This window comes from Lindgomyces ingoldianus (genome assembly GCF_010093535.1).
Source record: "Lindgomyces ingoldianus strain ATCC 200398 unplaced genomic scaffold BDR25scaffold_33, whole genome shotgun sequence".
In the NCBI taxonomy this organism is placed as follows: Eukaryota; Fungi; Ascomycota; class Dothideomycetes; order Pleosporales; family Lindgomycetaceae; genus Lindgomyces; species Lindgomyces ingoldianus.
The window spans coordinates 315638-328866 of NW_022985194.1; the positions used below are offsets into that span (position 1 = coordinate 315638).

The 13229-nt window shown below is 47.6% G+C and overlaps 5 protein-coding genes across 5 annotated transcripts; 1 reads left to right on the forward strand and 4 right to left on the reverse strand.

Annotated features, from left to right (window-relative positions):
* Window positions 1-1325: 1325 nt before the first annotated feature.
* Window positions 1326-1634, reverse strand: BDR25DRAFT_237079 (uncharacterized protein; the record flags this gene model as incomplete). The annotated part of the gene is given in 2 exon segments (XM_033685571.1): window positions 1326-1460; window positions 1473-1634. Coding segments are annotated over 2 exon segments (297 nt in total), but the record flags the coding sequence as incomplete, so codon positions are not given.
* An 843-nt stretch (window positions 1635-2477) lies between these two features.
* BDR25DRAFT_377085 (HET-domain-containing protein) lies at window positions 2478-5000 on the reverse strand (the record flags this gene model as incomplete). The annotated part of the gene is made up of 3 exons (XM_033697480.1): window positions 4325-5000; window positions 3948-4267; window positions 2478-3879 (listed from the first exon to the last, which is right to left on the reverse strand). The coding sequence occupies exons 1-3, from the start codon at window positions 4880-4882 to the stop codon at window positions 2478-2480; spliced, it is 2280 nt and encodes a 759-aa protein (XP_033543386.1). The 5' UTR covers window positions 4883-5000.
* A 1496-nt stretch (window positions 5001-6496) lies between these two features.
* BDR25DRAFT_306070 (uncharacterized protein) lies at window positions 6497-7839 on the reverse strand. The gene is made up of 3 exons (XM_033690543.1): window positions 7434-7839; window positions 6834-7331; window positions 6497-6756 (listed from the first exon to the last, which is right to left on the reverse strand). Exons 1-3 carry the CDS (start codon window positions 7626-7628, stop codon window positions 6607-6609), a joined length of 843 nt encoding a protein of 280 aa, XP_033543387.1. The 5' UTR covers window positions 7629-7839; the 3' UTR covers window positions 6497-6606.
* Window positions 7840-9025: 1186 nt separating this feature from the next.
* BDR25DRAFT_268507 (RING-14 protein-like protein) lies at window positions 9026-11078 on the reverse strand. The gene is made up of 3 exons (XM_033687115.1): window positions 9821-11078; window positions 9474-9770; window positions 9026-9417 (listed from the first exon to the last, which is right to left on the reverse strand). The coding sequence occupies exons 1-3, from the start codon at window positions 10812-10814 to the stop codon at window positions 9278-9280; spliced, it is 1431 nt and encodes a 476-aa protein (XP_033543388.1). The 5' UTR covers window positions 10815-11078; the 3' UTR covers window positions 9026-9277.
* Window positions 11079-11189: 111 nt separating this feature from the next.
* On the forward strand, window positions 11190-13178 carry BDR25DRAFT_293476 (DnaJ-domain-containing protein). Its single transcript, XM_033688721.1, has 2 exons — window positions 11190-11380; window positions 11429-13178. Exons 1-2 carry the CDS (start codon window positions 11274-11276, stop codon window positions 12978-12980), a joined length of 1659 nt encoding a protein of 552 aa, XP_033543389.1. The 5' UTR covers window positions 11190-11273; the 3' UTR covers window positions 12981-13178.
* The last annotated feature ends 51 nt before the right edge of the window (window positions 13179-13229 follow it).

Genomic DNA, 13229 nt, shown 5'->3' on the forward strand with positions numbered 1-13229 from the left:
CTTAATTAACTTAGTAAATTTTGCCTAGCTAATTAACTTAATTAACAGCTATTAATTAAGTTAATTAAGTTAAGTTATTAAGTTGACTTAATTGTTGCCAACTCTAGCTAAGGTTAGCCCAGCTGCTAAGCCGCTAAGGCTCTGTATAGCTATAGGCTAAGTAGTTATTATAAATAAATTATGCTACAATAATTGCACTAGCTGAAATTAGTAGTTAGTTTAATTAGAGGTACTAACTAGGATACTAGCCTTGCATAAATTTGTGTGCAATAGGAGCCACAAGGCTAATAAGAGCTTCTTAGCATCACAGCAAGGTTCTAAGACTTAATAAGACTATATATAAGTATTATAGAGTAGTAAGAGCTTAGTAGTGGTGCTATAAGGGAAAAGAATCTGTTACACTGTAGAAGGAGGCTCTCTACAGATCATGTGTGAATGTAATGATGCAAATGTAATTTATAGGTAGAAGGTGCACTATATCTTTAAAAATGGCTATAGTACATTGTTAATACATAAATTTAGTGAAGCTTGACGTGTGCGCAGAGTTACAGTCGCTTGAAGTCAAAGTACCCCTCGTATTTTGCGGCACGGTGGGTTTTGCGCGACCCAGGGATGGACATTGCAGGTTTATATAGTACTAGGTGAGCCTGTCATGTGACTTAAGGCCAGCAATAGCTCTGGGCCGCAGCAGATGGCGTAGCTAGGCAGCAGTGGGTCAAAGGAGTGTAGGTGGCTAGAGCTTGGAGACCTCCGTTACTGCAAATAGATTCACTTGGTTCCTCGCCGTTTTAGTGTCAGTATCCCAGCGTTTGCGGTAAGTTGCGCTCCCAATGATTTACAGTGTGTTGACTTCGCCATACGACATGTTCCTCTGAGCAGAATTCCTGTCCGATATATAAACGTCATCACGGTGGTCAAATGGCGCATTGCTGTCGCCCACCCATCGAGTTCCGCCCCGAGCATGGGTTGTAGTATCGCAAAGGGGAAGTATATGAAATCGGTTGTGGCACGAGTGACTAGTCGCTGCTTCGGAGTCCTCAATATACCTGCTATTGCGAAGATGCTAGTGATTTCTCGAAATACAGACAAGCCTGGCATCAGCACCCATAGAGTTCTCACTGGTAACTGGCAAGTGAATCATAGCTAATCTTCTTCCGTTGCACCTAAAATGCGACATACAACTAACTACACCTACTATACAGTAACAAGTCGTGATTTTTGCGCGATCACTCCTGCCTCGATAAACCGACCTAAATTAAAGCAAAGAGAGAACCGTGTTTCCATTTGTCGTGCGACAATTTCATACCATCCGCATCACTGGAACCTCATCGGCTCTGGCGCTTTTCTCGTCCGAGCCATTTGGCCGTTGGCCCAGGTGCATCTACCTCTGGCACAGAACTCTTGCGCTTCCGACCACGCTTTCCTTTTCCCTTCGCTTTGGCTGCGTCTTTCGCAGCACACTTCACTCATACCTCCTCAAGATCCTCATAGCTCATAACTTTCGCCGTCCCTAGGACTAGTGATTTCGTAGATCGGCGACCTTTGGCCTCGTTGTTCACTTTCCTCAGGAAACAACTTTGCTCTCGCTGGAGGGCACGTTCGGCAAAGCATGTTTGGGCAGCACTGGCGAACTTCTATGCATACCTCTGTAGGCACTGTTTGCTCATCTCATCTTTTGCATGGAGATCCTGTTTGATCAAGTTACACAATAATGTAAGAGCCCCTGGTGTTACTAGAGTCTGGAGTACTTCATCTTGCGGACAAAGGTCAATTTCGCAAGTCTTGATAGTTGTAATGGTTCGCTACGTAATTGGCGTTGGGATATCCGTGAATACTTTGTCGGGATTTGAGGGATGCAAACAGCTTCCTTTCCACCCTGCGAGGATGTTTCTCCCGGTGAGAGCTCTTTCCCGTGTTGGTCTATATAGATAGGTGAAATGCTGCTTGCCAATTGTACCTATACCTCCTCGCTCTATTCTTTCAGCCTGGTCACGATAGGCTGCCTTCAGTGGAGCAAACACAGCAATATCACAAGATTGTCGCTTGTGGGGTGTGTGAGAGGGAAGACGACATAGGATGATGTTGTTTTCAAAACAGAACTCCAAGATTTCAAGGGTCTCATGCGTCCCGAAGCCGTCCCATATTAGAATCCTTAGCTTCGCTTTAGCCTTTGCTTTCATTTAGGGATCAAATACACCCTTAAGCCACTCTAAGCTGATTATAGAGTCGGTATATCTAGATTCAGAGTACGCAACGTGCTGACTAGGGGTGCGGTACATGGTCTAGTTAACTTGATAAGTCGAAGCTAGAACATTATCTCAATCATTTGTCGACAGATAGCGCTAGTTCAAAAGCACAATTACCGACGACTAGCAGCACAAACTTATGACTTTGCAACTTTGAGGAGCTTAAGATGTCATCGTAGTCGTCTTATCATTATACCTTCTATATTAGCAAATTCTACAGCAGTAGGGCTGTCATCTCAGCTCAAAAGTCTCGGCCATAATGCGCTCAGAAATTGGCTTGCCCGCATTATATCTGCTTCGGAATATCCTTGCCTCACCATTCATCATGCCATGTACGTAGCATTCTCCAATAAGGATATAGTACACGTCAGATGCATCTGGCCCAACATACTTCAATTGCTGATGATCGGAGGCAAAGCGTTTTGAGTCGTGGCCATTAGTGTTGCTTTCACTATACCGTCTTTTGCCATGTCTATCCGAGCTTGGATTTGAGTCTAGATTGTGTTCCGAAGACGATTGAGCAACTTTCTTTTCCTCATCTGGTTGATACATTTGCGGACTTCGTTCCTTAACTCCCTGAGAATCATGAGTCCTCGATTTGTCGCTTGAGATACTTGTACTATATTCCTCCCGAGCAGCTCGCCTTCTCCGTGCATAGTCAGCAAGCTTACGAGCGATATATAATACTGCGTCCGCCTTTCGTGTCTCGTGATCTTTTAACTCTAGCTCGATTTCGCTTGAAGTCTTCTGAACTTTTCGTAGAATCACGGGGACACTGCAACCGTAAAGAATACAAACTAGATCGCCATCACGTGTTGCTTTAGGAGCCAGACCAAGCCATGAACGTTTCGTTCGCATGAGCCTTCGGTTCCAAATCACTGCTTGGACCCGCTTCAAGAAGTCTGCAATGATAGAACTTCCATGATTAATGAGCATTGATGTGTCGAGAGTATCATCAATCGAGTGTTGAAAGACTTCTCTACAAGCTCGAGGGTAAAAAAGCAAGGGGTCTCTGCCTCTTGGGCTTCTGTCGGCAACAAGGGTTCTCCAAAACTCCTCAGGTGGTTCATCATATTTGGGGTCCCAGTTGCCCATGGCCACCCACTCGAGAGGAATATGACCTAACTGAGAGGGATATGTTGAATTTCGTACCTCATCGAGGACAAAGCCGCGCAAAAACATACTGCGATCCACAGATTTCCAGTATGGGAATACCATTACCGACTTTGGTGGGCCGATATTCCGTGAAGCATTGTAGGTTGCGCTATCCGGATTTCCAACAAGCGAATCTGGGTTACGTCTTACTAGTCGTTGCCCAAGTGCATTTTGATCGACGAGCTTGTACGTAGCGTTTGCTAGTGTTGAAATCCACGACGGAAACTCCACATTTCGTAGCTCTGGGGCCCACGGGCGGCAAATAATGTCTAGAGCTCGTGATGGCTGAGCTTTAGAGACGGAGAAAGATATAAACTGCTTGTAGACTTCGATGATCGGCGCATCGTAGTCTACCCGGAATGCACGGCGAACAATATGACTTTCCATCCAGGTCTTCATGACGTTCCGTACTAATGGAAGGTGATCAAACAAAGTCGCCTGACCCTCCATATTAACGCCGTCTGGAATTAAATCGAATCTGAATGCGTCATTGGAAATCGACAAGAGAGAGTATATCACATCTCGCGGTTCCGATGTCTCTCGTACATGGTAAAAGTGGAAACAAGATATTCCAAACTTCGCAGAGCGGAAGGGATCCCGTCGTAAAAAGAGGTCCGAAACAATTCGTTTGTAGCCTTGACGAGACGAATAGCGCCTAGCGCTGGTGCATAGCGAGTGCTATAGGAGACATTGTTACGATGGGGAAATTTTAACTTGGACAGATCCAGAGGGCCAGTCAGAGCTCCGTCGAACAAAGACACTGCCTCCGAGAATTCTGCCCAGGATATAGTATCCTGTCCACAGATAATGGTTGCGGTAGTTTGATTTGCCAGAGCTATTTCCTGAATTACCCACCGCCGACTAAACTTTACATTTCATGTTAGCTCCTATCCAGCAGAGTGGACTTAAACTGTCCTACTTACCCAAGGCCGCTCCATAAATTGGACCAGAGCAATCCACCCTTCCGCGTACTTATCGTCTTGGCAGATGTTGTCGAAGTCGTGTAGATCAAGGACATGGTCTTTGACGAAATTGATGGCTTTTACGCTACTGTCGTCGCTATCTCCGAGCCAGACGCAAACTCGTTGGGCTTTACCATATATGTCCGACATCATTGGAACTTGTCTGTTTTTCTCCATGGAGTTAGACTGATCAATGCATATAGCATCGATCCACAGGATTCGGTATCTATCAGGGAGACGAAGGTGTCGCAGAGCGCTCTCAAGATTAGTTGAAATCCTTAGACAATGATCCCCGCCTTCGCTTCTGGCGCGGACTGGCCTCGTCGGGCCGCCTTTGCCCCAACACCAAGATAAAGCATCGTAGGAGGGATTGTCGGAGTCAGTCGTCACTAATTCGATTACGATATCTGCGCCTTGGACCCCTGCAGGGTGCAGCTTGAGAAGCCGGATAGAGAAACTCTTTGGCTCGAGTCGTAAATCTTGGTATCGAAATGGGGGCAGACCGCAATCTTTACACATTTTCGCTCCACAAAATGGACTAGGATCAAGTATCAAGGATCATGTAATCCTGCTAGTTATTGGTGTTTCGTGGTTTGGGATATCTTCATATCATCGCTGTAGGGCTGCTGACACGAGTATATGGTTGAAGTGTGCTTGGAGGGGCACGCCATCGACCTCAGTCAGCTTGCTAATCAGACTAAACCTAACTACTGTTGTAGGGGTTACAGTATAATGTAAGCAAACCATTCTACCCTTAATCTGTATGCCAAGACGTATAGCACTAACAAAAATCCACTTCCGCTTAGTTAGGCTCAGAATGCTAAAAGTCTAATTAAATACTATATTTAAAACTTGGAGTCATATTCTTTCTTAGAACCTTTGTAATATACCTTTAAATTGCATAGGCAAGCTAGCAGTTACTAAATTTCATCAGCTGACGCACAGTCTCGCTGTAAGAACAGGGCTCTGCATCACTCCGTCATCACAACTAAAAAGGTGCGAAAAACCAACCAACAGTTGATTTTTGCGTACAGAACAGTATATATGCCTTACAATCACCTAGAGCATGCATACACTAGGTTTTGCTAATTTTTAACCTTAGAGCAACTCTACTAATATAGATTGTAGTAAGGACGCGCTTATAGATTTTAAATTACTAAAACTAAAAAATTAAGCTATTAAAATGGTAGTAAAGCATTAAGAGCTTCTATAAAAAGTAGTAAAAAAACAAATAACTACTTAATAACTAGTAAAAGAGGACGCTTAACCATACGCTATATTAAATAGCCTTATAAGCATAGGCTACTACTTATAAAGTAATAGCTATATAGAGGTAGAGCTATTAGGCTTTCTATAGACTTCTGAAACTAGATAGTAAGCTTAAATTAATTAGTATTATTAACTTTCTAATCTATTAAATATTTAGACCTAGATTTAGTGTATATGCAGCTCTAAAGCTTTATATTGTGGTGCTACTGGACCGCAATTTCCGTGCGTTAGAAGAGACTAAGCGTTAGCTGATGAAATTTAGTATAGTAGAGCAGGGGTGACCGGAGCGTCTCTCAACCTCCTTGTTAGAATGATCACCAGCATAACTAAGACTCTGGTAATTTTCTTACCGCACACTAATTTCCTGAGGACGAGCAGCTGAAGAATATTTGTATGAAGACCATAACTTAATTGACTCACGAGTGGAAGGCTTAATGTGCCAGAATGATGAACTTGTCCAGTCTTAGGGGTGTCCGACCCAGGGAGGGATATTTTATTTGTGTGAGTGAATGGGAATGCATTTCACCTCTACAAGCAAAACTGTTAAGAAGTTCAGTTTGCAAGTATTTAACTTTTTCTCTAGGGTATTACTACAACATAACTAAGACGCTACTGGAGCGGTGTGATTCAATGTAAAAGTAGCAGCTGAAATCTGTTCGCGCTGTCATTCTCCCTCTTTTCAGGGGCTCCGAAGTGGCGCCTGGCCCAAGCCATGGTGGTAATGCTATTGTCTGTGAGGATTTAGTGATTTAAAGCAGAGGTATTTAGCTGGCTGCTCTTATAGTAAGTGGGCAAGAGCAACACAGATTGAGAAGCAGTCAGCCACCTTGTTCCACCACGAGCACTATCCAGGCGCAAGAGTTTGAGAAGAATGTCAGTCATTCACTACACATCCTGTCAAAAATCCTGAACAGGGAGATAACCATTTTAACGAACTCCACCAATCATAGAGCTATGGCTCCACAGTTGATTTTTCACCGTCTCACCCGCTCAAAACCCGTCAGCATTCTCGTCTGTCGCTTCACCTTCTTCTTCGTCTGCCGTCGCCGCCACACCAAGACGTAGATAAATATCGTCAAAAAAGCGGCGCCGACTTGAACTAAGCCTGCATACCAGGACACGGACTATTGGAATATTAGTCACGACCACTACTACCTCGCACATTGCGGTGATATTGGGTGAAAGTTGGGGGAGAGCATACCTGCACATTACAAAACTTATCGAAATTGACCTCGCCTACAAACTCCTTCTGAATCGCTTCCGCAGCCGCACTACACGTCCAACCCCAAAGATCATTGCTCTTCCCACCCAAATCCTTTTCCCTCCTATACAATCCCGCAGCCACGCTCCAAACCACCAAATTCCCAATCATGACAACCCAACTAAAAGTAGTCGCCACCGTCGCTGCTTTATTCGCATGGCCCACGCCGAATTTGTAGGAGAGAAGGATGATGAAGTGGAGGAGCACGGTGAAGGCCGCGACGGCGAAGTACATGTATGTCGGCCAGACTTTGGAGTCTTTGGCCCAGGCGGTGCGGGAGACAGTACTGCCGTCCGGATGGGAAACGTCGCGGTATACGTCCTTTGTGGTGATGAATTTGTGGAGGGTAAGGGTTATGGGGATGAAGATGGCGATGGAGATGCAGAACGCGATGATGCGGGATATGAGGCGCAGGCGGCGGATGTGGGATTTGAGACGCTGCGTGAGATTGTTAGAATAGAGGGGACTTTGACTCTCCTCTCCTCTTCTGTCTGCTTTTGATGGGGTAGGGAGAGGAGGAGATGGGAGGATAGAATTTACCTCATCTTCCCGTCGCATAGCTTTGATCTCTTCCATGTCATCCATGCTGGGTACTAAATGCAGCGGTTTCAAAGGTGATGACTGTCCTGAGGAATACCCTGGGGAAGGAAAACTAGGAGAAGGAAGACCGGTTGACGAGAGACCTGGAGAGAGAAGATGTTGCTCGGCCGGAGTGCGGTAGTAGGATGCTGCCATTTTGCCTGCCCTATCCGTCTCTTATGATATTTATGATACTCGAATGTAGTAAGCAAACTGGGTCTGTCGGTAAAGACTGATTTGAATTTAATCGTTGCCACAAAATGGGTGTATGGGAAAAGTGAAAGGAAATGAAAAAAGAATATACAGCACGCAGTGCAGCACAGCCCTGCGCGGCGAGAGCGAGCGGGACCTGAGTTGAAGAAGACGGACTACACTTCTCTTGCACTGCAGAATTAATAATGGCGCCATCATCGGCTTCTAATATATCTTATGGCGTAAAGCTGGAAGTGATGTGTAAGAGCGAACCTGCAAGGTTCAGCCCTTCAGCCACCACCCGCACCTCATCTCAACCTCCCAGGATAATTTCCGCTGGCGAAACATAAAACATCTCACCAATTACTTCGCCCACATTCGCCATCCCCAGGCTACCTTTCCCGCATCCGGAATCGCTTACGAGAACTCCATCTTGTGGCTGCAGAATTCATGATTCCACTATCCCTCAACTGGCCAAGCGTTTGTGGCTGAAGAAAGCACCGCGCGCTACGATTGGTTGCTGGTGCTGGGATCGCTTTGATCCGAACAGGAGGCTGCTTACCTGATGGTTGGCCTATTTTTGGTGTGTTGGACTTTTTTCGTGGAGAGTAGTAAGTACTGAATGAGTGGAGGATGCGGATTAAGCATTTGCATAACCTTAATTTCAGCGGAGGGGTGACAGGTACGGTACGGTACGGAATAGGAATCTGTGACTGCGAGGATTGGTGGAGAGGGGAGGTGATTCCAATGCTTGAAACAGCTGTTGGACGAGCTGGAGGGGTTGAGTTGGGCTCGGCTGGGCTGGGTTGGGACGAAGAGGCTAAGAGGTTGAGGGGTCTGTTGGCTACTAGAGTGATGGGAATGTGACGAAAACGGAATCTGAGCGAGCGGATGAGAGATTTCCGATTGATACATGATGCCCGGGATGATGAGAGAGGGCAATAATCATGTGTTAGTTCTAGTGTTCGATATTCGTGTTGAGCGTGACGCAGAACAGTGACTTTCAGCCTCCCTGGCCGGCAAGTTTTGTTAGTCTGGTTCCAGTGCTCCCAGAGATGACGAAGAACTGCGTTGTAGATAATCTCAAAGTGTGCCTTTCACATCGTATATTATTGATGATGCTGGAAAAGATACCGCATGCTAGCAAACCCCAAGGAAAAGAACTGAAGCTGCAGATAATTACAGGAAACGATGTCCTTCTGGCTGTCCCTTCCATTCAGCAATGAATGTAAAATTGTTTGTCCAAGATACCGTTCAGTTAATATTTGTGCTGTCAAAGTCGATTTGGAACTTGCAAAAGGGAAGCGGAACCGACAAGTGGTGAAATATATCAGGTCATGCGAGGGAAATTATTATCATTGCTTCGATGCTGGCTATGAATAATTGCTATGGGTATATCAACAAAAGTCCCTCCGTACCAGCGTACAAAGCCCTGTCATTAGTCTGGGGATGCGCTGTTCTCCGAAGAGCGGACAAAGACAAGAGGTTGCGTGACCTCTTGCATCGTGACCCGAAATCCCAATCCGAGCTCACCACATACCAGAACTTCCCCCAAATTCGAAAACTTCGGACGCGGAATTTGCCACAATAAATACAGACCAGCCTCCGCACGATCACATAATAGCGCACTTGTCTTTGTACACCTCACCGTATTGGTCGACGCCAGCCATGAGTTCGTTATACTTCTGCTTCGCCTTGACTTCATCCGGGAACCATTTCTTCAGAAAGTCAGCTAATTCCAGATCCAGATTGTCTGATTAATATTAGCGACGAAACTTGGGTCAACCAAAATTCTAGCAACAAGCTTACCTGAATTGGCGTCTATGACAGTCTTTTCCCTGCATAGTGGACATCGATGCTGATGGTTGGTTTGCATTACAATCAAGCACCTGATGCAAAAAACGTGCCCACAACGGAGTTTCACTGGCCGCCATTCGATGTCGAAGCACATGGGACAGTTGTATTCGTCAAGCTGAGGGACATGGCTGAGAATCTGCGTGTTCACCTCTGCGCACACAGCTTTCGCTAGATGCTCGGAGAATTCAGGGTATTCGATTTGCTTGGGAACCGTTGCCTTCACTCCTAGCGCTGTCTTCTTATCGAATTCTACTGTGTGATCAGCTCAAGCTTTAACTCAGCTACTGTGGGGAACATACTCTTCAATATCTTCATCATGGCCATTCGATTAATTTCTCCAAAACGCAGCCCCTGAAGGATCTCGCGGTTGATATTAATGAACATGTTCAGAGCTTGTGTGTTCTCTGGCTTCTTGAATTTGGCTACAAGGCCCTGTTCCGCAAGTGCATCCACAAAAGCCTGGAATCTAGCGGCTGCCTTTTCCGCATCGTGAGCGGTATGGTCGGTCTCGGTGGTGCCGAAGAAGATACCACTCTCGATGTACAGTTGGAAGATTTGCCGCCAGACGGCTATCAGCTTCTTGTTTGCCCGTCGGTCGGGGTTGGTGAGTTTTGAAATCTGCTTCCCGAGCTCTTCGATCTGTCCGTGTAGTTTCTTTTCTTCCTTCTCTTGGAGTTTCTCTAGACCAGAGAGTTCACTGGTGAGCTTTGCGAAGAATTCCGTGTCTGAGGTTAAAGGGACTTCGACTGTGCGGTATCCTGGTCGCTTATTGCCTTCATTGACACAAGGGACGTTGCTGGGGGCGTTGGTGGTATTCGCAGAGTCAGTTGAAGTAATCGACTTGGAATCCGGCTCTTCAAGAACTCGAAGATCTGATAGACCCGTTTCAACGGCAAGCATGTGGAGTTTAGACTTGGTTTCTTTATCCAGTTTGGCACTGTGCAGCGCTCCCGTGGCTTCATTTATTTTGAATAGGAGTTTCGGGTGAAATGGCTTCCGCGGCCTCTTTGCCGAGCCTGTGCCATCACCGTCCTGAGGTCCTGGAGGCGGCTCCCCGGAAAGGATATACTCAAACGGACGTTCTTCTTCCTCGCCGACGGCGGCTGTATTATAGTCCTCGACATGCTTGAGGAGTTTGCCCAACGTGACCGGATCGAGACCGACCTGGGCGAGCTCGTCTGTCAAGCGATGGATGCATTTCTTGAGCTGCTGATACGAGATAGCTGAGTCCACCCACTCTGGTGGGAAGCCTTCGCTTTTAAGCCGTTCCTTGAGGACGTGCCCAAACTTCATGATGTCTCGAAGCCTGTGAGGAGGGCAAAATTTGCACGTGGGGAATCTATCGGCTGAGGATTGGTGGCGTTCCCTGCCAGTTCTGCTGCGTGACGTCGATCTACAGTCACCGCTTGTCAGGTACCAGGCTCTGAATCTAACGATAGAGTTTGGCACGTCGTCGCGTGCGAATAGGCCCAAAGAATAGAGATTGTTTGGAGAATATGAAAGGCATGCTTGGTTTCTTGTATGCCCTGGTCAGGTAGGCCAGTCCGTGGATTGCGACAGAAGGGGCGTTCGGTAGAGTTTGTGGGTCACGATGCATTTGTTGCGCCTTCGTCCCCTAGCCAATCACGTCGAGTCAACCAGGCACTTTAGACTTTTACTCACACAACCACCAGACGTCGCTCCATTTAGTTGCAAATCGCTTCGCTTCTCAGATGGTAGTAGCTCAACGCATTTCTGACGTCTGCTATCCACATGGGCGGGTCTCAGTCGTCCAGCGCGCACTCCGCGGCCCAGGCCGAAGAGGCGAAGACCAGCTATTACGAGCTGCTTGGGGTGGAGAGAACCGCCACTGATGAAGAGTATGCTGCACGAGCCAGGATTTTTAGATGCACCTGACACTCTGCCAGGGTCAAGAAGGCCTACCGCAAGAAGGCACTCGAGCTCCATCCCGACCGCAACTATGGCGACGTCGAACGTGCCACGGCCCTCTTCGCCGAAGTCCAGTCTGCCTACGAAGTCCTCTCCGACAAGCAAGAGCGCGCCTGGTACGATGCGCACGAGGGAGATATCCTGCGGGGCGGCGATGGTGGAGGGGAGGCACACTACGAGCACAACATGCGCGTCACAACCGCCGACGATATATCGCGCATGCTAGGCAAATTTCGAGGCAACGTCGAGTTCTCAGACTCGCCCAGCGGCTTCTTTGGTTTCGTGAGGGAGACTTTCGAGCAGCTTGCGCGCGAGGAGGAGCATGCCGCCAACTACGAGGGGATCGATGCGCCCAACTACCCCTCCTTCGGCCACAAAGACGACATGTACGAGGATGTGGTCAAGACTTTCTACACCGCTTGGAACGGCTTTGCTACCAAGAAGGCGTTTGCCTGGATGGACGTCTACCGGGTATCCGATGCCCCAGACCGCCGCGTGCGCCGGCTCATGGAAAAGGAGAACAACAAATTCCGCGAGGAAGGCAGACGGCAATTCAACGATGCCGTTAGGGCCCTCCTGCACTTTGTTCGGAAGCGAGACCCGCGTTATACTCCGAGTACACAGACAGAGGAGGAGCGTGCCAAGGCGCAACGGGCAGCCACCAAGGCACAAGCCGCACGGGCAATGGCAGCGCATGCAGCTAAGACGCAAGAAGCAGTTCCAGCTTGGGCCGTTGCAAGGGATCTGGAAGAGGAGGAGGAAGAGGAAGAGGAGGTTGAGGAGGAACACTACGAGTGTGTAGCTTGCCACAAGATGTTCAAGAGTGAGCGACAGTGGGAAGCGCATGAGAAGAGCAAGAAGCACCAGAAGGCCGTTCAGACGCTCAAGAGGAAGATGCAGAAGGAGAATGCTTATCTCAACCTCGATGGTGACATTCCAAGCAGCGGAATGATGACGCCCGTGTCCGAGGACGAAGTCTTAGGAGATGGTGAGGCGGCTAGCGGACTGGATGGTTCTATTGGTGAGTTTACTGAGGGCGTGGAGAATATGGAAGCTCGGGAGAAGGACGAAGAGGAAGTTAAAATGGATGCCGAAGAGCCAGATAATCGGGAGTCCGACGACGGAGTACCTGACCCACAACCCAAAGCCCCTACATCCCCTGATACAGCCTCATCTGATGAGGACGACGAATACGCTTCACGTTCCGATATCGAGGCAAGACTAGCTGGATTCAAAATTAATCCGACTACAGATATAGGTACAGAAACCCCTGATAGCGAGCTGATTCCGGATTCCGAACCCGCTGTGCCGAAGTTGGGAAAAGCAAAGCAAAAGAAGGCGAGGAAGGCAGCTAAGCTAGCTGGGCTCGACCAACCAGAACTGAAGCACAAATGCGTAGTTTGCAATTCAGCATTCCCTTCTAAGACTCAGCTCTTCCAGCATATTAAGGACCTGGGACACGCAGCACCCATCTCGGTTACGAAGTCTGGTGGTGGTGCATCAAAAAAGGCTGGGAAGAAGAAGAAATAGATATCATGTTCGCATGCAGCGACGGCCTTGCGAGTTAGGAATGATGATGTGATAGATCACGCATGGGTTCACGCTGACTAGACGGCTACTCTCTGCATAGCATTGGCGTTTGTTGGACGAGAATTTACGGTTGCATATCAAGACGTAGAGCGACGGATCTACTTGAATATATGGTTCTCATGGCTGGCGCATGACAACGCTTGAAGACATTCATAGTCTATACACATTACCTAATCATCCAATTGCCGA